Source organism: Dioscorea cayenensis, chromosome 4 (genome assembly GCF_009730915.1).
Source record: "Dioscorea cayenensis subsp. rotundata cultivar TDr96_F1 chromosome 4, TDr96_F1_v2_PseudoChromosome.rev07_lg8_w22 25.fasta, whole genome shotgun sequence".
Taxonomy (NCBI): domain Eukaryota; kingdom Viridiplantae; phylum Streptophyta; class Magnoliopsida; order Dioscoreales; family Dioscoreaceae; genus Dioscorea; species Dioscorea cayenensis.
This window is the reverse complement of record NC_052474.1, coordinates 21,882,065-21,904,638: the sequence shown is the minus strand read 5'-3', so window position 1 is coordinate 21,904,638 and position 22,574 is coordinate 21,882,065. Positions and strand designations below refer to the sequence as shown.

The 22,574-nt window shown below is 34.1% G+C and overlaps 4 protein-coding genes and 1 long non-coding RNA gene across 8 annotated transcripts; 3 read left to right on the top strand and 2 right to left on the bottom strand.

The window, feature by feature from the left end:
- The first annotated feature begins 747 nt into the window (after positions 1 to 747).
- Positions 748 to 2,351, top strand: LOC120258053. The gene is made up of 3 exons (XR_005535945.1): positions 748 to 824; positions 1,580 to 1,632; positions 2,107 to 2,351. It is a non-coding gene; the product is annotated as an uncharacterized LOC120258053 (long non-coding RNA).
- A 437-nt stretch (positions 2,352 to 2,788) lies between these two features.
- On the bottom strand, positions 2,789 to 12,265 carry LOC120258503 (O-fucosyltransferase 15-like). 4 transcript variants are annotated; one of them, XM_039265937.1, is made up of 10 exons: positions 11,667 to 12,265; positions 10,136 to 10,225; positions 9,940 to 10,039; positions 9,773 to 9,834; positions 8,046 to 8,134; positions 6,533 to 6,653; positions 6,274 to 6,417; positions 5,018 to 5,355; positions 4,599 to 4,839; positions 2,789 to 3,352 (listed from the first exon to the last, which is right to left on the bottom strand). In XM_039265937.1, exons 1-10 carry the CDS (start codon positions 12,165 to 12,167, stop codon positions 3,044 to 3,046), a joined length of 1,995 nt encoding a protein of 664 aa, XP_039121871.1. In that variant the 5' UTR covers positions 12,168 to 12,265; the 3' UTR covers positions 2,789 to 3,043. The 4 variants fall into 4 exon arrangements, with proteins under 4 accessions (XP_039121871.1, XP_039121872.1, XP_039121873.1 ...); XM_039265938.1 differs by lacking the exon at positions 8,046 to 8,134 and having other exon boundaries at positions 6,533 to 6,649; XM_039265939.1 differs by lacking the exon at positions 8,046 to 8,134 and having other exon boundaries at positions 6,533 to 6,631.
- An 827-nt stretch (positions 12,266 to 13,092) lies between these two features.
- On the bottom strand, positions 13,093 to 16,730 carry LOC120257983. The gene is made up of 4 exons (XM_039265306.1): positions 16,522 to 16,730; positions 16,349 to 16,452; positions 14,101 to 14,198; positions 13,093 to 13,523 (listed from the first exon to the last, which is right to left on the bottom strand). The coding sequence occupies exons 1-4, from the start codon at positions 16,694 to 16,696 to the stop codon at positions 13,385 to 13,387; spliced, it is 516 nt and encodes a 171-aa protein (XP_039121240.1). The 5' UTR covers positions 16,697 to 16,730; the 3' UTR covers positions 13,093 to 13,384.
- Positions 16,731 to 19,203: 2,473 nt separating this feature from the next.
- On the top strand, positions 19,204 to 21,034 carry LOC120259171. Its single transcript, XM_039266719.1, has 3 exons — positions 19,204 to 19,346; positions 20,686 to 20,815; positions 20,895 to 21,034. The coding sequence occupies exons 1-3, from the start codon at positions 19,236 to 19,238 to the stop codon at positions 20,912 to 20,914; spliced, it is 261 nt and encodes an 86-aa protein (XP_039122653.1). The 5' UTR covers positions 19,204 to 19,235; the 3' UTR covers positions 20,915 to 21,034.
- LOC120259170 (probable inactive UDP-arabinopyranose mutase 2) lies at positions 20,964 to 22,251 on the top strand. Its single transcript, XM_039266718.1, has one exon. The coding sequence runs from the start codon at positions 20,993 to 20,995 to the stop codon at positions 22,052 to 22,054; it is 1,062 nt and encodes a 353-aa protein (XP_039122652.1). The 5' UTR covers positions 20,964 to 20,992; the 3' UTR covers positions 22,055 to 22,251.
- The last annotated feature ends 323 nt before the right edge of the window (positions 22,252 to 22,574 follow it).

The window sequence follows — 22,574 nt, the reverse complement described above, 5'->3', positions numbered from 1 at the left end:
AAACACTTACTACAAAATTAATAATTAACAAACTAATTTGAATTAATAGATAAAAACATAATTATTAAATGATTTAAAAAATTAAATCATGGGAAATAAAGTTGATGCTGATGATCATGGATTAAATAAATAAATAAATTGTTTTGAAATTTCAATTTCAAATTATGAGATTAAGCAGGGCTCTCGTTGTAAAAACATCGAGAATAAATAATGCCCTCTACCTAATTTCCTAAATCTCAGAGGGGTTTTCTGAAAAGATCCCGTTTTTAGGGTTTTATTAGGGTTTCCCCAAATGGAGATTTGGGAAGAGAGCTCTCGATCATCCCTTTCGCTGCAGCTCCAATGGTGACGAGGTGGTCCGAGAAGAGCCCCGGCCTGAAGATCTTGTGGATTTGGACGCTGGGAACGGCCGCAGGTACTCTCTTTCCTTCCAGTTCCGTCTGTATCTCATGCCCTAATCTTCTCTCTTTGCTGTAGTTCTTATTACTAATGTCGTGACCACTAGAATGAGAGATATGGAGAAGCTACTCAATGAAGAAGACGCTACTATGCGATCTCAATCAATTGCTGTTACTGCGGTTGAAGATGGTTCTAATGGCGCCATTGATGAGATCAAATGATGTCAATTTGTTTTCTGGTATGAATATCCTTCCATTTAATCTGCCAAATAAAAGGAAAAAAAAAATTCTTTGTGTTGCACTTTGGAAGAAATCTTGTAAAGTTTGAATTTTTATTCTTTTTTTGTAGGTTTGTTTCTTTGAGTATTTCTTGCCTGGTGGGGGTTGTGTTTTAGGTTACTTTTTGAAGGCTTAGGGCTTTGAAAGGTTTGGTTATCACTCTTGATGGCATGCTAGAATCATATAGCTCATGTTTCTCAGTAAATGGAGTATTTCCACTTGTTTGGAGTTGTCTTCATTTCATGGCGATCAGAGAGTTTTGATTATTGCGAGTGTAATTTTCTTAGCATTTATGAATTAACTTTATTTTAGGTTTCAATTCTGGGAGTTTGAGCTTAAAACACTTTGAATTGTGATGTGGATAAGGTTGAATATTTATTAGTATTGCTTCAAAAGAAAAATTGGTTTTTAAGGATTTGTTAAAAATTGTTATAGTGCATTTGAGAAGTAAATGCCATTCTGTAAATCCTTTATATGTTTTGTGCTTGTTAAAGAAGTAGAAAGTCTGATGCTTGAGTGATCTCCTGAGCTTCTAAGAAATTGGTTTTGAGATATGACACTTGTTTTGTTTTGAGAATTTTAAAGAGTGAATTTTATAGTTTATAGGTATTACACAATTAATGGATTGTATATTTGCTAGTGTTTTAAGATTCATGATAATTGGGAAAACAACAAGCACTAAAATCTCACAAATTGTTGTGTGCAAAGAGCTATGTATGTGAATAATTTGTGATGTGAAAAGGACAGATGTGTTTAAAGAAGGGTTAAGTCCAACATTGTTCCATGACTTATGCCTTTTGTTCATTTGGTCCAAGAACTATGTGTAGCGTTTAGATATAATCTCTGACATTGAACCAATAAAAAGTTGCTCATTTTGATCTGGATTTTACATTCTTTTCTAGGTTTAGGGACGAAATTGATCGGCTTTTGAGTTCAACAACCAAAATGACCAAAGGTGCTTAATTTAGGGACGAACATCGCACTTGATCCTTTAAATCATGACTAGAAAAGAAAGTTGATTTAGTTGCATGTTTTAATATCTGTCTTAGAAAAGAATGGAAATATACTATGGTTATAAATTTTATTTGAGAGATGTCCCTTGAATTACCTGGCAGAATTGTGGTAAATTTCTCAAATAAAATTAGAAGTTTGGCTAGATCGTCATGGGAAATGTGTAGCTCATTATTGTACTTTCCTTATATTGATAGATGCTGAGTCAATCACTTTAGATTCTTTTTTAATGAAAAGATGAGCAGAGTAATAGATGTTATTCTCTTCGAAGTATCATTTCAGTTTTATTGGGGGATGATATGAGAGAAATTCTATAATCACAACCTAATTATGCTAGATAAAAAGTATCAGTTAAACTCTTCTTATTTTTTCTTTAAATATGATGGTTTTGATGAAGCTGAACATTTATGCCTTGCAGGTGTTTGCTTATCCTTTGACCTCCTTGCAGAGTACTGAGAGGCATGTTAATCCTTGCATGATTAAATGAACTTAGAAATTCAATAACTCAAAACCATGTACTCATACAATTACAAAACTATTTACAATTATAAATTGTCAAGAGCTCGGTGCTCTGTAAATTTTTGTTCCAAATGCTTGTACTCTTTTTTGGTTTTCAGCAAGGGTAACATTCAAGAAAAAGGCTGCTCCCAATTATTTCCTTTATTTATTTATTATTATTTTTTAATTTTGCTTGGAATGGTTGTGGTAAATGTAAGATGAACTCTAAACTCTTCATGCTGTGCTTCCCAGATGTATTAAATTTTAGCTCTTTGGTTTGTTCAACTTGGGTTGAATGATCAGCATTTCACACCCAAATTGAGGAGCTCATATTGCCTAGTTGGAGAATCTGGGTATTTTCTGGTTCTAGTCTATCACAGTCTAACATGTGTCCTCAGAAAAGAATTAATGACACATGAGACTATATAAATTTTAAATTGAGCTTAGGAGTACAATTTTTGGCTTAAACCACCAAGCATTCCCAAATGAATAGATTTTGGATTCCAAAACTGGTGAACTTTGGGATGAACTTGATGTTCAATTATAAACAACCATTTTGGTTAAAATTAAATAGTAAAAGCCTTTTTTTTTTCTTTTTTGTGCCTCTCAACAATAACACCATTTCCATTATGAAAAAGATCAACAATTTAATGGAATACACAAGTGTATCATTTACATAGTGAATCAACATAGGTTAAACGCTCTCCTGACAACTAGAAATCCTTCCCCTGCCCATGCAATACCTAAAATTCAGGTTAATCTGCAAATTACAATCATTTGGTCAACGCTCTGTAACTTACTGCAATGGAGAAAAATCGGTTTAGTATCAGCCCCGGAAAGAAAATGTTTAGACAGTTTTACTCAGTCCTGCACATGCACGCTGGAGTTCTCGGGTGTCGATAAACACTCCTCGCAACTGGCCTTTCGTCAACCTGCTTAGTCTGCCTCACAGTCTTCCGCACTCTCTGCTCAAATGTCTTCCACTCAATAGTATTATTCTTCAAGAAAATATTAGCCAGCCGGCGTTTGTTAGGTCGTATGGTGGGTAATTTTCCACCACCATAGTACATTCGATAACCTGATACAAGAGATGAAAACTGGCTCCCTGAGTCTGTCATAGCAAATGCGTCTGCAGCCGCGCATACAATGAAGTCAAGGGCAGCTAACTGCGAATCAAAATTCAGATTGATCACTTCATGTGTCTGGTGGAAGTAACCGAATTGCCTAATAAACCTTTGAATGAAATCCCAATTCTCGTATAATTCGGCATGCTTTCCAATTACAAAGTAAGATTATTTGAGAGCATAATTTATCTTTAGAATTTGATATCATATTCAAAATTCACTTTCAAGATGCCTTGATGGTGAAATGGTAGACACACAAGACTTACAATCTCACACTAATATTGAGAATAATAACAGACAGGACACTAAACCTAGCTTCAATTAGCAATTTCTATAAATTGAACTGAAATGGGATGGATGTTGCTGATCATTATGCGATGGTAGGTTCATAGTGACAGTATAAGTTAAAAAATCCATGGCTGAAAAAGTAATATGTTGGTCAGGGGTTCTTGCTTATCCTGCCTTGTATCATTATTCCAATGGAAAGTAAATAGCCAAGAGAATTTATAATAGAGGTTCTCAAGGACAAAAGCAGTTTGCGCCAGCCTAGGCACCACAATCATAGTCACAAGATGTGGGTGGTGCTTAAATGCCTAGCGTTCTAACATTGTGTATGTATATTCTCATGTATCTTACATGCAATACGGAGGCAAAACCTTGAACTCAATATTATGCTTGAAGAAAACAAAGAGACAAGAATCAATCAAGTATAGATAGTATAAGCAGTAGCTTGAAACCTTGGATGTTAGGAACCAGACAAAGTGATGATATCACAAAGGCTACAACATTCTAACGTATCAACCGTAGGACCTCTCTGTCCTTAGAACGTGTCAATCACAAGGTTTAGGTTAAACAAGGAACACTCTAACAATTGTGTTTGCTACTATGAGTTTTAATCCACAAGAATGTCTTCCTAACAAATCTAGTAGTGTTTTTATCTAATAAAAACATATCTTTTGCATTATTATTATCATACCACTTTATTTTTCTTATATTTCTTTGTCGTACCATATTTATCCTTAGAGGAAGACAGTACAACCGCCATTTGTTATTAAACACAGCACTATGTCATCACAATCGAATCATAATGTATTCAGAAACAAAACACAATTTATGGGTTGCTTGATGTATATAGGAAGATTTTTAAGGGGAACATATATACAGAGAACTTTAACTTATGTTCCTTTGATGACCAAGAAAGGATTGCTTCAATATATCTCCTAAATAGCTTTCAACAGAACAAAAATTATAACAATATGTTATGTGCAGCAAGAAATAATATGACTACCTGGGATGAGAAGTTAAGAAATGGTGAAATTTCAGATGACGAAAGAAGGCTTTCCTTGGTCACCAAATGAGGATATAGGCTAGTCAATGCGGCCATTCTGGACTTCCCTCCATAAATATTTGCACCTGCAAGATATACCCTTGTTTTACGCTTGAAACCAAGGGCTACAAGCATGAGAACTGATTCTTCAGGTGTTAGAGGACACTGTCCTTCAGATCGTAAGAATGCAGCCGATGGTACCCTGGTACATGAATCAAGAAGTTCAGAAGCATATAGGGAGGATACTAGTTGGAAATAAATACACAAAACGATATGTAAATCAGCGGAATGGTATAAAGTTGTTAATAAGATAAAAAGGTTAGCAATAGTTTTTTAAGATGCAAAGAGCAATAACCAAATACAACCAACAAAAAGCATACTTTGTGGTGTTTCTGATAAGTGTTAATGCAGGAAAATGAATTGCTCGGTATGCTTCTAGCTCCTCTTCCTCATCTTTTCCACCACCAAAATAGCACATTGAATATGCAGCCATATCAATTTCAAACCTGAGATGCACAGCTAAGTATCTTGAGGCAGTTTTAGAAGAGGACTTCTTCTCATTTATGCTTGTTTTTGCTGCAAACTGACCAAACAGATTTTGTTCAATTGGTTTCCAGTGTGATCTATGATTACGCATCCTCTGGACAAGCAAAGCACCAGTTTCTTGTATTTTTTGTACAAATTGTAGGGCATGGAAGTTGCATCTGCATCGAAGCCTCTGTTAAAAAGATATCACTGTAAACAGCAGCACCAGTTGGACGTAACACAATACTATGTTACTAAACAGTCAACAGTCATAAAATTAAATTTTGCAAGTCCATCATCCTATTAAAAAGGCCTTTTGGCTTAGAAATTAGAGATGATGGAATTCTCTCTCTCAATGATTGGAAAAAATGAGTAATGAATTTTAGCTACATAAAAAACTCAAGCCATCAGAAAGCCATTAGTCTAGAAGTTCAATTGACTACACTGTGGCATGACCGTAAAATTTCACAATATTGAGAAGAATACTAAATAACTAGTACATATTACATGTAGCATGTAACCACACACCCAACATTTTATCATTGATTTTCTTTATTATAATCCACATACTTCAGAAACTCATAAACCTTGGAAAGTTTTTTTTTTTAATTTTTGGCTTGTCAATTTCACTCATAAAAATCCCAATATTCACACTATCTTTCCCGAATCCAGACCTGCCCACATTGCTAAGTTATGTGCACCTGCAAAGTTGCAACTACATTTTCAATTCTCAAGAACTTTAGGTAAGATACTCGGTGGAAATCAAGAAGCCAAATCATTGTCATGAATAACTGATGTCTGCAAAACCGTAACTAACATAAAGGATTTGTTGGAAGACGTATGAAGGTAAACAACTTAAGCAATATAATTATTCTTGACAAATGAAATATTTCAACCATTGAAATTGAAAATAATAAAGCTGGCACACTTCAAAAATATCAAAATAATCACATTAATTAAAATTTGATTTAATGCTCCCGTTTCATGTTAATCTAACTAATGTATAGGTAAAGAACATATATTCTTCACTTGTTATTGTACTGTGGAAGTGTGATTTTAAGAGCTGGTGCAGTTCGACATATATCAGCCACATTATATGAATTAAAGTTACCTGCAGTTCAAATGGTATTGGGTCAAATGCTAATCGATTTCCAAATCCAATAATGTGGACAACAGAATTTTTAAGAAGAATCGGAAGAATCTTTTTCAAGTAAATACTTGGCTTTGCCTCTTTCATCACTTCTGCATCAGTCACCTATCAAACATGTCAAAAAAACTCAGTTAATGCTATGAAACCTAGATGCAAATATGTTTAATTTTCAGACTTCCCATAATATTCCATAAAGTATATATGGAAATTCAGCACTTACAACACTACCAATTGCTTCCAAGTCTAATGACTGCAGTTCCATTGGCAGTTCCTTCACAATTCGAATATCATCTTTCAGATAATTTATAAAATGCTCCTCCTGATATATATTGCCGAACTGACTAAGATATAAAATATTATGTCATTTCTGCGTCAAACTATAACAATATTGTAGTTCTGAATTTTCTGATAGCTGAGCCAAGCATATCACCAGCATGTATCAAACTCTATTAACAGTAAAAATACCACAAAAATACTGAAGCACAGCAGCTAAAAAAGGAGAATAATAAGATTCTCAGAAAAATATTCAGTGTCTATCTGCTTGTCAATATTGGAATCTGCAAGAATCTCTGCCTATTGCAACAATCAACTTGACATTGGGATAATCAGTTTGTGATACAAGAAGTATACATATCTATCCTATTCCAAAGTACAAGTATGTAAACTTATTTAAAAAAAAAAAAAAACTGAAGTGATCTATCACTCAAATAAAATACTATGTGCAGAGCACACTGGAGCACAACAAAGGGAGAGAAGAAGGATGTTTAACAGCACCGCGGACAATGCTCGAGCCTAAAGATGTTTGGGAAGGGGATAAAAGTTTAAACCAGGTCGCTTGGCTTTCATTTCAAAATCATAAATTTTGTTATGCAGTTGCAAAACTTTGCCTACATTCATTCCCATGCAAAAATTATTCAATCTTACATGAAACCATTATTTAATGCAGTCCCTCATTATACCGCTAAAAATGAGTAATTTTGATCCAGATAATTCGTTAAGGATCGCATACCCCTGCATCACTGTATTTCAATTTTATAATTGATGAACATAGTTAAGTAAGGTGGAGAAGTTAAGTATGGCGGGCATTAATAATCTGTTAGCCAAATATTCTATAGGAAGATGCCAAGAGGAATTGCATGAAATTTGCACATCATATTGCAACCGTATTACAGGAGATCTACGTGCTTGATTGCAGCCTAATAACAGGGGATTGGCATCCAAGTCAATTGCCATAAAAGAAGTGCAGCCCTGTGTGTTTATCCAGAAGTTATGTGAGCAATCTTATTGTTAGTGCAGTTTCAAACTTTTCTTAGTAATAAAGTAGTTATCTCGTGGCTTTGTCAAGCAATATCATACAGACCCAATTCTAACAGCCAGAAAACCAGTAGTAAAAGTATGATAATAAAGAACAACAATATAATCCTGCCACAAAAAGATGAGCGTGCGGCATCCATAAGTGTAAAAATGAGCATATCCACACGCAAAGGGTATTGTGTTCATAGACGAGTATTTACGGATGAATTTAGATATGGGTGCAAATTGAAGTTTCCTATCAGTCACAAAATAGAGTTGTTATTATTATCCATTTTGTTGGTTTCAAAATAAATTATTGTCAAATTCTGATCTAGTTAAAGACTTAGAAATCAACATTGCCACAAAAAAATTATTTGTTTGCGATACAGATCATTTGCATTTAAAGGACTGAACAAAATGAAATAATGAAAGAAAATTACCTTCTATCTCTCCAAACGCTATTGTACAAAAATTTTGGAACAATAAGAGTTGCATTGAGTAATCGAGAAATAGCAACAGCATTGCAGATCTGGCAAAAGCAGTGAACATTTCAAATACCAAAGACAGTAAATTAACGATAGAAGGACGTCCTTTAAAAAAGAAAACCGCAATGACCTGTTCAGACCAATTCTAGCATTATTTCAAAATTGTGGGTCATATTGTATCTTCTCAAAAACCCAGATGCCTAAATTACTCCAACAAGTAAAAGTAGGTCTAATCAAATTGCTTGTTTAGTATTTTTACGATCTTTAATAAAAAGTAGCTTGATATCCATGATAAGCACCAAAGAGGAGTCCAGCCAAAGTTGAAGACCACCAGGCACCCATGGTATAAAAGTTTCCTACTATAACTTCAATTTTTATCTTGTAACTTTGTTGTGTTGGTTTAGCAGCAGAAGAATAAATTCCACTCATAACCCAAAAAAAATGGAAACATCCCCTATAGAGCAGTTTATACTTCTACTTAGAGATAACTATTACAACTTGTTAGCTCTATATTAACAATGAGAAATCACTTTCTCGAAGATATACATAATGTATCTTATTTGATGGATGAAGTATGCAAACAATTCATGAGATTAAGAAAGGATGTATGGCGGAGATGAGAAAAATGTCTTCTAGTCAACTGAAGGAGAGAATGTATTAGCTAAAGGAGGGAGGAGAAAAATAAGAGATGGGTGTTTTACACGCAAAACCTGAGTAGCACCCCCTAGTAGGTTGAGTTAATCCAATTGCGCCAATATAGACAACAAGAGACTAACAAAAATCAATCTTGGCTTATCCTAAATAGTGTTGTAATACATCAATAGTTATTAAGCCTAGAGAATCGAATCCATGGCAAGATGACCAATGCATACACTTATAAACTTGCCATGTAGCTCATGTCCAATTGCATCATGAGTGGAATTTGGGTTCAGCACATGAAGTAGGTATCTATGAAGGATTCTTTGAGTGCTAATGAAGGGGGTAACTAAAGGATTGTCTAAGCACAGAAATAGAAATCATAAGTTTTGGCAAATTTTCACCATTTTTCCTGTTGCAGGTAAGTGAAATTTTGTCATGCTACAAAGAAGTTGATTCTCATGGTAGTTACCGTAGTTTATCATCCTTTACAGAGTGTGCCTCATGTTCATGCTCTCTTGGGCTAGTTTAACCGTGGAACTTGAGTAAAAACCTATTATGGTCTTCAAGTTTTACTCCCTATGTTTCAAAAAGTATTTGAAGCAAAGAAATTTGAGAATTTTAAATTGGAGTAGCCATTGTTATACGTGCCATTTTCGCATAGTTGTGTAAAATATTAATATCTATATTCCAAAGTTGAAAACAACTGTCTCAATGGTTGTAAATTTTTCTAGTGCTTTTGATTGATCGTTGATGTCTACAAAATTAAAACCACTAAAATTTTCACAACGAAGTCAATATCACCATTATGGTAGATTCATAATTCAAATTCCTTAGAGCAAATCAATGCATTCAAAAGTAAATCAATGCATTCGGAAATAACTAAGAATAATTGTTGTCTAACAATTTACAGTCTCCAAGGGCAGAAACTGAAATTTAATAATTTGTGAATTATGAAGGCACTGACAATAATAGAGCATAATAACCAAAAGTGATCCGGATCATATCAAAGAAAATAATGATGTTTCTTAGGGAGGAAAACTTACAGCCACACGTTGTTGGTTTATACCTCCATTTGCACTAATAAGAAGGTATCCATTGCTACCCTCTGCATCAAAAGAAAAAAATAGAAGAAAAAATGCTCAGGAGAAAGCTCTTATGGCTCAAGATAAATTATGCATAGAAAGAGCATGTAGAAGGATAAGGATGTTACCAGAAGTTCTCCAGTTACGCTGATTAGCACAAGGAGTCCATAAAGAGGATGAAATAAGGGTCTCCTTCCATAAATCTGGAGGCTCCGGTCTTTTCTCTCTCTGATATGAAAATGCACCATAATGATGTTATAGTTAATTTCCAATCACCATCTATACCACATTTCCAAGATATTGGACTACGAGATTCAATAATACCTCTGCCAAGGCATGAGCTGCCACAGCCAGCAGCCTGGTAAACATGACTTTCCCAGGTTTTTTGGCGTTATCATTATTACTCCAATTATTCTGCAAGTGATATAAAAAATGGAACTATGCAATAACGCCATAAAAGTATATAAAGTAACACTAATTAAGTTTGGCATACACAAGCAAGGTTACAAAAATTCTCCCCACAACCATTCGAATTGAAACCCAGAACACTTGAAATATAGAACAATTTTTAAATATTTGGCAAGTGTTGCAGAGTAAACATGCAAAAAGGAGCCCAATCAAGGAGAAAAATTTTAGGATAACCAAGATTGGATTGGTAAGAGGGGAATTTAGAAAAAACTTGCATATGAAAAGCTTAAGCAAGAAAAAATTGTCTGACCTGATAGTTGGGGCACAGATTCTGGTTGTGTCAAGTGTGTTTAGAGAAAGAGAAACAAGAAAATCTCTTTGAATAATTGATTAAACTCACAGACTAGTTTCAGAGATGATAAATATGTAGCATTACTTGGTGAATAACCAATTAAAATCATAACGCAAAGGTCAGGAATAAGCCATCATTTCTATGAAAACACCAGTTAACATGACTTAGCTGAGCATGCGCTCCTGTAAGATCATGGCTTGAAATGCCAATGTAAAATGTGGTTAAGATTACTTGCATAAGCTATAATGTGAATATTTATCATATGTGCATCCTCAGTCCTACTCATACAAATTGGATAGTTTATTCACAGAAAAAGATAAACATCAAAACCACTTAAATTCAATCAGATTATGCACATGAAATGCATTTTTTCAGTTGAGCTCTAGAAAGGTGGGAGACACAGTTATGCCAATCTGTTCACATATGACAGAACTAATTGGATGCATGGTTAAACATGCAATTGGATCATTGTCATAGAGACCGTGATGTTCGCCAAGAAGGGGAGAAAGGGGAATGCTGGGAAATGGCACACAGATGAATTTTTAGTATTACTAAGCTAAAGTCTCCAGACAATTAAACTTAGAAAATGATGTGGAGGTGGTTGAAGCAATCATAAGCTATTTTGAAAACCATATATATTGGTGGCCTGCTGAACTTCGAAAATGAGTAGGCAGAGATATCAATCTCATTACTTCTCAACAGACTGACAAACTTTCACTATTTTTCAAATGAAAGTTGTTTTTAAGGAAAACTAAGATTTTGTAAACTGCTAAGAAGTTCCATAAATCTCAATTTTATCTATCAAACAACAAATAAGTTGAAGCAACTCTACTACTACCAGATGTGTAGATCTTCCAACTATCTCAGAAACCCAAGAAGTCTACATTATCATGAAATTCAAAAAATTCTTCAAAATTCAAATATAACGTAACTATATTGCCATCAGAATTCAAATGTAACAAATATAGTAACCAACAAACTAAACGATGAAAACATAATTGAATCACAACTCCACACAAAGAAATCATGGAAATGTTCCATTAAAGCTAGAGAAACGAAGCTAGTAAAGCAAAAATTTCCATTTAGAGTTCATACCACGATACGAGAACTACTACTATTCGAGAATCCCAAGAGATCCTCGCTGACATCCGAGCTCTCCTGAAGCCGAGAAAACATCCGCCAGTTCATGAGAAAGAAGAAACCCACAACCGCTATCCAAGCCGCAACTCCTCTCGCTCTCCTCCGTTGCCACCCCTTCCTCCTGTTGAGCCATAGCCTCTGCTTCTCCCGTGGTTCCTTCATCTGGCTCCACCATCGGAGAACCAAACTCCTCCAGCTACTCTCCGATCCCAAGTGAGGATGAGAGAACCTGCTGCTACCTAACAAAGGGAAAGGAGAGGAGTCTCCAGATCCAAAGGATCTCGGGGAGCCATGAAGCTGGTGGCGGGGAGTAGTGGAGTGGGATCTCGGGAGAAAGCTGCTCGCCCCGGCCGATGGCGCTGATGACGATGGTGATAATTCTTCTTCTTGGATCTCTTCTTGTGGAGTTGGTAAAGGGTGGAGGTGGAGTTCCAACGGAGTGATGCCGGACGCCATGGATAGATGAGTCACTGAGTTCGAAGCTCGAAGCTCGAAGCTCGAAGCTCGATCTTTCTTTCTTTCTTTGGAACGAGAAACCCGGAGACGAGAAGGGGTTGGCCTGTAAGAAAAGCAAAGAAAATGAATAATTATATATATATATATATATAATGAGAAAGATAATTTATTTCTGTTTTATAAATACGGTTGATCACAGCAACGTTGGATGATGATCCAACGATTATTTATTTATATATATATACTATACATTCTATACTATTTATAAATATTATGTGACACTGTATAACATATTTTAATATTATTCAAATTCATAAAGATATAGTCGTTTATCGATTATTGTAGACATTTCTAAATTACTCATCCTTTATATATATTTATATTCGGGTTCATTACCACCATCACAAATGATGTGAGTCAAATTTCGGGTGAAGTCGTATTTTTAAGAGTATGAGTAGTGATTATGTGCTAATAATCCTAATAGTTACGTATGCATGGAATACTCTTTTTCTTCGGAACTTAGCTGCTTATCTTGATAATATATATAGAGAAAAAATTTATATTTTCATGATTTTAAATTTTTAATATAATTTTTTTTACCTTTATTTTCCGCCCCTTTAGAGTGATTAATCTGAATTGTATATTTTTTTAAAAAAAATTTAAATTAGAATTTTTTTTAGATTTTTTAAAGCAACTTATATGTGCAATAGTGAGAAAATTGGAATAAAAAATCACAAATAATAAAATAACAAAAATAGGAAAACTGTAAATTCACCCTTGTGAAAATACCACATGGACCAAAATAGTTTTATCCCATCAAACTTGGTGACATTAAACTTGGTGAGAGATGCTTATACATCAAGTAATAAATATTACAATTATTATCACTAAACCGAAATAACCAATTCACCAAATTTATAAATTATATCAACAAAACCCAAAGCTTTTATTAGCAATCATGCAGTTTCAGTTGCCTTTCTGAACATATATGCTGATAAGTAAAGCCTCATCAGTGAATGAAAAAAAAAAAAGTAAAAACTTTATCCCAGAGACGGCCTCTCAGAATCGAATCGCATCGATGTTAGGCCTGTTCAAGTCTCCATTTCGAGAAATTTGAAGGTTCAAGAACTGCCGCGAAAACACAAATCTTCAGTATGCCGAATAATGTCGGAGAAATAATGTGGAAAAACATCCTCCATCTCAAAGAGGCTTTATAGTCATTGTGTTAAAAGTGATGAACCACTTGGATTCTTTGATTCGATCATCTCCACTTCGATGCCTGATTTTTTAGCTGATATATTATCTTCTGAGCTAATCTTCTTGATCTTCGCTTTTTGTAGCGCACGTATCTCGTACCTAACAAGGAAATTGAGAATCAAACCTGATGTAAAATTCATGAATAGTAAGAGAAGAACAACTGAAAGCATGATTTCCATTCATTAGGTTGATGAGTAATGTGTTTGTCTATCAATGAGTAGTGCAATGATCTAAATTTAGAGTCAAAGATTTTTTTTTTTTTCTTGCAAAAAGTATGATCCATCCATTTCTACTGAAATCCACCTATTCAGTTCTTCGCTCCAAATTAAAAGTTAGGAAGCATCTACCTTTTAATGATGAAGAGATCTACTGTAAGTTAACAATTTGATTTCCAACACTCAATCTAATAAACTTACCTTAAGAATAATTTAGATATTTTTTTCTTTACAAAAATAGTAATAAACAACATGAAACATGCTAGGGGTAAGTTGCACCCTCCATACTTTGCTTGTAATTGTTCCTCACCATGGAAATGACACAAATAAACACAAATTCTCTTAAACTCATGAAATCAAAAACCACGATGCATGCTCTAAACATACCTAAATACTTGATTATTGCAATATTCTGTTGTGAAATCATTGTTAAAAATATAGTGAAATTGTAAGGAACTTACGGAGTCACGTAAGTCTTAACTAGAAGAAAATATATTCTCCAAAATTGTTGCTCCTTTAAAAGGCGAGGGCACAAAGTATATCGAAGTTGTGAGATTTCCTGGAAGAAGGAAGCAAACATCCTGTAAAATTCAATGTCAATTATTGCTAAAAGAAGCGAGTTGAAGAGCACTAGAAAACCTTAAATCAGTAAATATAATTATTATTGTTCATCAGAAAATAGATGGCATTTCCTTTAGAAAGCAAAGTCATCGCTTCCAGAAGGTACATGCACACAAATAAAAACCGGTTTGTGATTAGAAAATAATAATCATGAAGGCCTTAAAGATATGGGATCCAAACTGGTGAGAATTAATGCAAACCTAATGGGAGTTTGCTGAATGTGTAGCCATTGCTGCATGAGATTGTTGACCATAGATATGAACCATGTTCATCAAGCTGACCATGGGAAAAGAAAAATGGGTCGTGTGAAAGAATACATCTGTCATCCAAAGGATTTCACAAATGTCTGATGTTCTACAATGTTGTCAAAGGGGAACAAGGCAACTTTGAAGTGTTAAGGACTTTTACCAAGATGTCTTTCTTAAAGTGTTCATGGAAATAAAAATGAGATTTTGAATGGTTGGAGAGAGAATTAAAGGTGGCAAATAAGAAGTATTCTGTTATTGTTGTATAAAAATAGACAAGCATGTGAAAAGACTAGTATGAAAGCAATTGTGGAAGCAGAATAGGAGCATTCCAGAAAAATTATGACATCAAAGATGGGTAAAGAAACAGTCACACAAAATAAGCATACATGTAAGTGTGCAATGTAAAGTAAAAATGGTCTACTGAAGTTACAGCATAGTATGAGAAGTGGAAACTTACACATACTAAACAAGCACGTACAAGAAAGGATGAACAGCAGCAAAGTTATAATTCTAAAGTAAGTGTGCTATGTAAAGTAAAAATGACTTACCCTATAAGAAAGCAAAGAGGATACATGCAGTAAAAATAAAAAATATATATACATCAATTCAAATTTCAAACTCCTAAGTGAAATATCAATGTATTAGCAAATTCATTTTGCATTCACCAATCCAAAGGACAAATGACAATATATTCAAGTGACAGTAGGCCCAAATCTGGGGTATTCCATAGTTATAATAAATCCATACACAATCTGTATAAGAGGCAATTGCTTCTTAATCGTAAAATAATTGCGCACCCAGCGTTCTCTACAATAACGTACCAATCCTGTGGTTCCTAATCTAAATTTCCTACGTCTTGATTTAATTACAAACTAGCAAAGGATTGTCTTAATTTAGCTGCAGATGAATTTGTGAAGGATTTCATAACTCCAAACCACTAATGGGAAGGTTGTCAAGGTGCACTTGCAAGAAATACAGCTACCTTTCTACTTAAAGTTGTATTCCTGAATCAATTTGAGTGGGTTGGAACATCCACTAGGTTCTTGCTTCTTAATTCGATCAATTCCTAAAATAATGTTCTTTTCAATCTTTTTCAAAGAAATAAAGATCAAGTCCTTGCCTACATAAACATGCAATGCTTCAGCTAACTGTGGTTATTTGCAAAAGTGAAGAAAAAAGAGGGCTTTATGGAAACTAATACACACACAAACAGCATGATCTCTAGCATGCATGTAGAAGGCCTATCGCTAATAGGAAAGGGCTCTTCCAAAGCCAAGGTTAAACCTTTGGTAAAAAAAACCATTACAGTGCCCCAACAATCCCAAAAAATTATCAGAGATACAAAGCTGGCAAATTTAAGACTAAAAGCATTTGAAAAAAGAAGTAGAAAGCAAAAAATATTAGGTGATAAGTATAAAACATGGGGAAGAGAAAAAGGTTATTCACAGTGAATCAAGATAAGCAATGGTTGATAACTCTAATTCTTTACTCCCACCAGAAAAAAAAAAGTAGAGGAAAAAAAACAAAGATTAGGCAATGGGACATAGTCCACCAGCTCAAAAATTTATTGGTAAAACAAAGCTAGCAAATTTAACGCTTGAAACATTGACAAACAGAAGCAGTCATCCATTATGTACTTATGAATTTGCTTTCATCCTCTAAATCATTTACATCCCCACTAGCCATCAGGTGATCCACAAAACATATAAAGCATAAAAAAAAAAGAGGTTTTTCACAGTGAATCAAGATGAGCAATGAGAGATAGTGGTTGCTCTTCACTTAAATAGAATAAAAATCAAGATAAAACAAACATTAAGAGAAATAACTGACCCAGAACTACCTTGACTTTGGAAAGGACAAGGCTTGCATGCCTCTCCTGCCACTCAGTGAGATCCTTTCTCACAGTAGACGTCACCGTAGCCGAGATCGGCTCTTCCGAACGATCTACAAACGAAATCCATAAACCCAAGAACAAAAACATGAATCAAATGAGAAAAATCAATTGAAAACAACCTTGGAGGGGAAAATCCTTGAAAGTGCTGACATTGAAGCCACTGACGAACTCACAGAGCTGCTCAGTGACACCAAATTCCTCCATGATCCACTCGTCATCGGAGCTTCCTTTCTTCTCCTCCGATGAGGCGCTTCCTCGTCTCCGGAAAGACCATCGCCAAGAGAGAGCACTCATCTCTTCGATGAGAGCACCATCACTGCGTTTTCTCTTCTCCTTCTTCTCTAAAATTACTAAATTTGCATTCACCCCCTCGTTAGCTCTTATTTTCGTTTAGACCCTTAGTTTTTTTTTTTTGGGTTTATTTTGCGTATGCACCCTCTAAAAGACAAAAACCTTCTAACTTCATGGATATACCCCTGCAATTGCAAAGTTATAATCACTTTTATACCCTTCTACACAAAGAAACCCGTTACAAAATGATGAATGGGCAGACCGAAGATAATAGACGGTGCATATACTATAAAATATTATATAAATATAATATTATTCATTTACTATTTACGTATCGTTTTTAGGGATATCTTTTTCCTTTATTCCAAGACGGGGGATTTATAGAAAAGTGCTACCAAACGCCTGCAATACTCACGAGCTCAAAAAATAAAGAGAAAAAATAATTTGGTTCTCACTTTTTTTTTATTTAAATTACTATGAAATCATATGATTTTATAGTAATTTTATACGGTAAAAATAATGTCCAAACAACCTTTATTATAATTTCCTACATTAAATTCCATACGAATTACTATCATTCTTATAAAATTTAGTGGTATCCAAACATGTCTTAATTCTGTTTTGTTTTTGAAATATCTTTTGAACATGCACATAATAGGCACAACAAAAAAGTGTCACATCTGAATTAATAAATTTTTTAGAGGTCATTAAACTACCATAACTAATGCACCACCATGCATGGTTGCCTCTTGGAATTTAGTGGTATTCAAACATACCTTAATTTTGTTTTGTTTTTGAAAAATCTTTTGAACATGCATATAATGGCACAATAAAAAAGTGCCACATTTGATCGAATTAATAAATTTTTTAGAGGCCATTAAACTATCATAACTAATACACCACCATGCATGGTTGCCTCTTGGTATCTTATGGCGGTGTTTGCTAGTTTAAAAAAAAAAATCATCGTAATGGAGATTTACGTGTATAACCCCTATGTGTTAGTATTTTGAAATTATCAATGTTTTACTGTCTTTTTTTTTTCTATACCCTTAAAATTACTAGTTTAAACCAAATTATTTATTGGTTATGTATATAGACTCAAAACTTTTGATCTTATTAAAGACATTTTTGTCATTTCATCGTTTATGATTATATCGTAATAATTGTTGAATTAAAAAAAATAGATATATGGTCAATAATGTAAGGACAACTGAGTTGTGGGATATAATTATAAATTTATACTTGTGCAAGTGATATAAATAATTTATTAGGAGCATATAACCAAAAGCACCATGTTTTTATATGTTTATTATGATTTTGAATATACTTTATTAATATTTAAAGCAAATTTATTATCAATATTCTTGGTAGTAATGAGATAGATGGAGTAGTTTACAACAAAAGTCTAAGGGGATTTTTACTAAATATCAGTAAAATAATTATGAAAGTAGGTGTCACTAGATTACAATAAAGCTAATTGCCTCTTAATCTATTTGTACCAAATTTTTTGTGTAAAAATATCATATTTTTACCGAAATTAAACCTTAACTCATACAAAGTAAAAACATAAATATGTTGAGATAATAATGCTTGTGCACGTCATAAATGTAGTTTACCCACTTTATTAAAAATTAATTAAAATTATGATAAATTTAAATATCGTTTTTTAGTGATTAAAAAAGATACAAAGATTTATTGGTGCTTCTTTTTAAACCTCTTAAAAAAAATTCTGAAATTTACCCAAACAAGCACTTTCTTTGGTAAAATTTATATGTCCACTTGAACTAATTCAAACACATTAAAAAAATCATTTAAAATCAGTTAATAATCTAAAATTTATAATATATATATATATATATATCTCACTTTTCTAAAATTATTCTTATTTAAAAATTTATAAAAAAAAATTATTAATTTCTCCCCCTATTTTAATTATATCTTTTATTTCTCTCTAACTAGCATTTTATCTCTTTTAAAAAAATATTAAAAAGTAAAAATATATAAAAAATAAAAAAAATTTAGAAGAAAAAAATGTAATACTTCATAAATTTTTTTTAAAAAAATATATAAAAAATTAAAAAGAAATTCTCAAACGATAGTAGTATAAATAAGATCAGAAAAAATAAATAATTAAATAATTTTTTTTGTTTGATAAAGTCGACAAATAACAAAACAAATGATAAACGGGTATAGAACAAGAGAAAATAATTTATAATTTAAAAAGTTCAAACTCAGTGATTAGTCCATCGTAAAACAAGAAAAATTAAATTGTAATATGAGAAATTCAAACTCAAAGCTAGTCCACCGTATATTAAATAGAATAATTTAAATAAATAAATAATAGGAAAAGGAAAACGAAGACTAGGGAGTGGATGTTCCTTTTGTTGGAGTTGAAGGAGTTGGAGGATGGCAATGGCGGATGATACGATAATGGTGGTTCTGTGAGACGACCTTGCCGTGCTAACAGCTCAGCACCACCACCAGCCATAGAAAAATTCTACCTTTATTTGCTTGCCTTCTTCGATCCGTCTCGGTTTGGTCTATGTTACCGCCATCGTTGCTTTCTCTCACCATTGACTCAGCCCTTCTCCACATCTCCCACTTCACCGACCTCTCCGCCATCCCTGACCCCATCCTCACTCTCCTTTTCAAGGTAATCCATCCCTTTTTTTTTTTTTAAATTTTTTTTTCTCCCCAAATCAATCCCTTGTTTTCTATCAACAAAACTCTGTTGCTGATGCTGATGCTGATGCTGATGCTGATGCTGATGCTGATGATTTCCTTTGCTTGTGGTATTACAAATTTATGTTTTTTTTTTTAATCTGAATTCTGGAATGTTTTGTTTCAATTCTTCATCTATAAATCTATGTTTTGTTGTTCTCTTTGTGTGATTTTATTTTGATTCTTTTGCTTGTGGTATTACGAATTTATGTTTTTTTTTGTTGATATTGTTGTTATTGTTGTTGTTTGAATCTGAATTCTGGAATGTTTTGTTTCGATTCTTCATCTATAAATCTATGTTTTGTTGTTCTCTTTGTGTGATTTTATTTTGATTCTTTTGAATGGATCCCTTTTTTTTTTTGTTCATCTTGAATTTTAGGAGTTTTGATGCTCTTATTCTTCATGATCTGTGTGTCTCTTTGTCTTACAAAGCTTTTATTCAAGAAAAAAGATCAAAATTATCTAGTGGATTTATTCTGTGTATGTGATTCTAGTTGGATTCTGAACCTTTGTGGTGAAGAGATGATGGGTTTTGGCTTTAGGGCTTTCTGTAACATCTATATCCATTTATTTATTTATTTATTTATTTTTGTGTAGAATTTTCAGTCGTCATCAAGGAGTTTGAGATTTCTATTTTCCTACTCTTCATGATCTAAGTGGTTTCTTGTTTTATAAGCCTTTTGTTAGCGCGATCCCGAATCATATAGGTGTTTCTTTTGTATGGTGGATTGGTAAGATAATATATATATATAGATGAAGTCATATGTGATGTTTATTATGTATAACTAATACATAATCAGCTCCACTTAAGTTATTCTTTCATTGAGTTCTTAGGAAATCATGCAGATAAATGCTGTGACTTTCAGAACTTCAGATCTTTCTGAGACGAAAATGGTCATAGGGAATGCTTTGCCTGCCATAAGCTTGCTTGGTTTCACATAGCTACATGTTATCATTTTCACTGATTACTGGAGATATATTGTGAAATGGCAACTGTACCTTGAAGAAATGTCAAGATTTTGACTTAGTAAGCTTTGCACCTTGTGGAATTGCCATTTAGCTAGTTCAGTACATCTTAACTGCCATTTAACTAGTTTGGTGCTTCTTGACATGTATTTCTTTTTGGGCCATCCTCCTAGGCAAAAATGTGTTAACAAGGTGATTGAGTTCAATGTTGACATCTTATATAATATTGGGAAAGTTATACATCTGCCACCTCCTGCAAAGCTTCAGCTAGACATCTAACAACCTTATATTTGCTTAATGGACAGGAAACCCTGCATGCAGGGAAATTGACAGAAAAGGTTCTGAAGTTATTTATGGCAACTGGTAACGAAGAAATACTTTACTTTGTTGAGTCCCTTAACATCAAACAGATCCTCTCACCTGTTCTTCCTACCAGTAAGTTATCAATTGTTTAACAGTGATAAGATCATAATCTGATGATACTATGTGCCTAACACTCTGATTTATTACACAGGGTGCTCTGAGAAATTCTAGAACCACACTTGGAATTGGTTTCTTCATATTCCTGAGCAGTACCGTTTCAGCATTAACTTTTGATCTCTAGCTGGAAAAATGTCTCTGGAACTAGATGCTAGTCAGGTTGATGTTGTGATTGCAGCACTTCACCCGAATCTCACCACTTTTTTGGAGGAATGGCGACCAATCTTGTCCAGGTACCACCTCATAATCATCAAAGATCCTGACACGGAAGAGGAGCTTCAGATTCCCTCTGGCTTTGACCTCCAAGTATACACCAAATCCGACATTGAGAAAGTGATAGGGCAAACTTCCATCAAATTTTCCGGTCATTCAAGCCGATACTTCGGGTATCTCATATCTCGCAAGAAGTACATTATCTCTATTGACGATGACTGCCTACCAGCAAGAGATAGCCAGGGTTTCTTAATAGATGCAGTCGCGCAGCACATCACCAATCTCAGTACACCTGCTACACCTTTCTTCTTCAATACCCTTTATGATCCCTATCGTGAGGGTGCAGATTTTGTTCGTGGGTACCCCTTCAGTCTACGAACCGGAGTTGAATGTGTGATGTCATGTGGCCTGTGGCTCAACATAGCAGACTACGATGCCCCAACTCAGGCTGTGAAGCCAGAAGAGCGAAACTTGCGCTATGTGGATGCTGTGCTCACAGTGCCAGTGAGGTCAATGATGCCTGTTAGCGGGATCAATCTCGCATTCAGGAGGGACATAGTGGGGCCTGCATTGTTCCCCGTGTTGCGGCTGGCAGGAGAAGGTAAGCGGAGGTGGGAGACAATGGAGGACATCTGGAGCGGGATGTGCGCGAAGGTAGTGTGTGATCACTTGGGTCTCGGAGTGAAAAGCGGACTACCGTACGTATGGAGAGGTGAAGGCGCCGATGGAGGTGATGCATTGGAAAGCTTGAAAAAGGAATGGGAAGGAGTGAAATTAATGGAACAGGTTGTGCCCTTTTTCCAGTCAGTGAGGTTGCCGAGGACAGCGGTGACAGCGGAGGACTGTGTGATCAAGATGGCAGGTTTGGTAAGGGAACAGTTGGGACCTCTTGATCTTGTGTTTAAAAATGCTGCTGATGGTATGGAAGAGTGGGTAAAGTTGTGGAAGGTTTCAACATCTCAATCCATAACTGATTCTTAGATTGGTTTTTCAGTAACATTGCCTGCTTTTTTTACATAAGAATAAAAAGACCTAATTGTGTCTTAGTTGGACTTGCTATAGGTGTTTGTCTGCATTTTACTGTATTTCTCCATTGAACTGAGTATTTCTGTTATTGAATTTGATATAGTGATTATTATTGGTGAACATCAGCTATTGATGCCTAGTTACTTTACCCATTATTTTCTCCTGCTTGAGTTAAGGCATTTGTGTGTGTGGCCAGCATACCCCTGAAAATTGAATAATTGGTAATATACTTTTTTTCTTTGAACTCTAATTTAATATACATATAATATGATTTTTTTGGTTTATTTATCATGTTAAGATAAAAGCATATGCATATTCAGTTATTAATTACATGTTTGTTCAAATCATTAATATGTGACTTGCCCCTATTTTATTTATGTATATTTATATTTACTTTTTTGAACATTAATAGGAAAAAATTTTATAACAAAAAAAATTATATAAATATAAATATAACTAAAATGTTTTGTTAAAG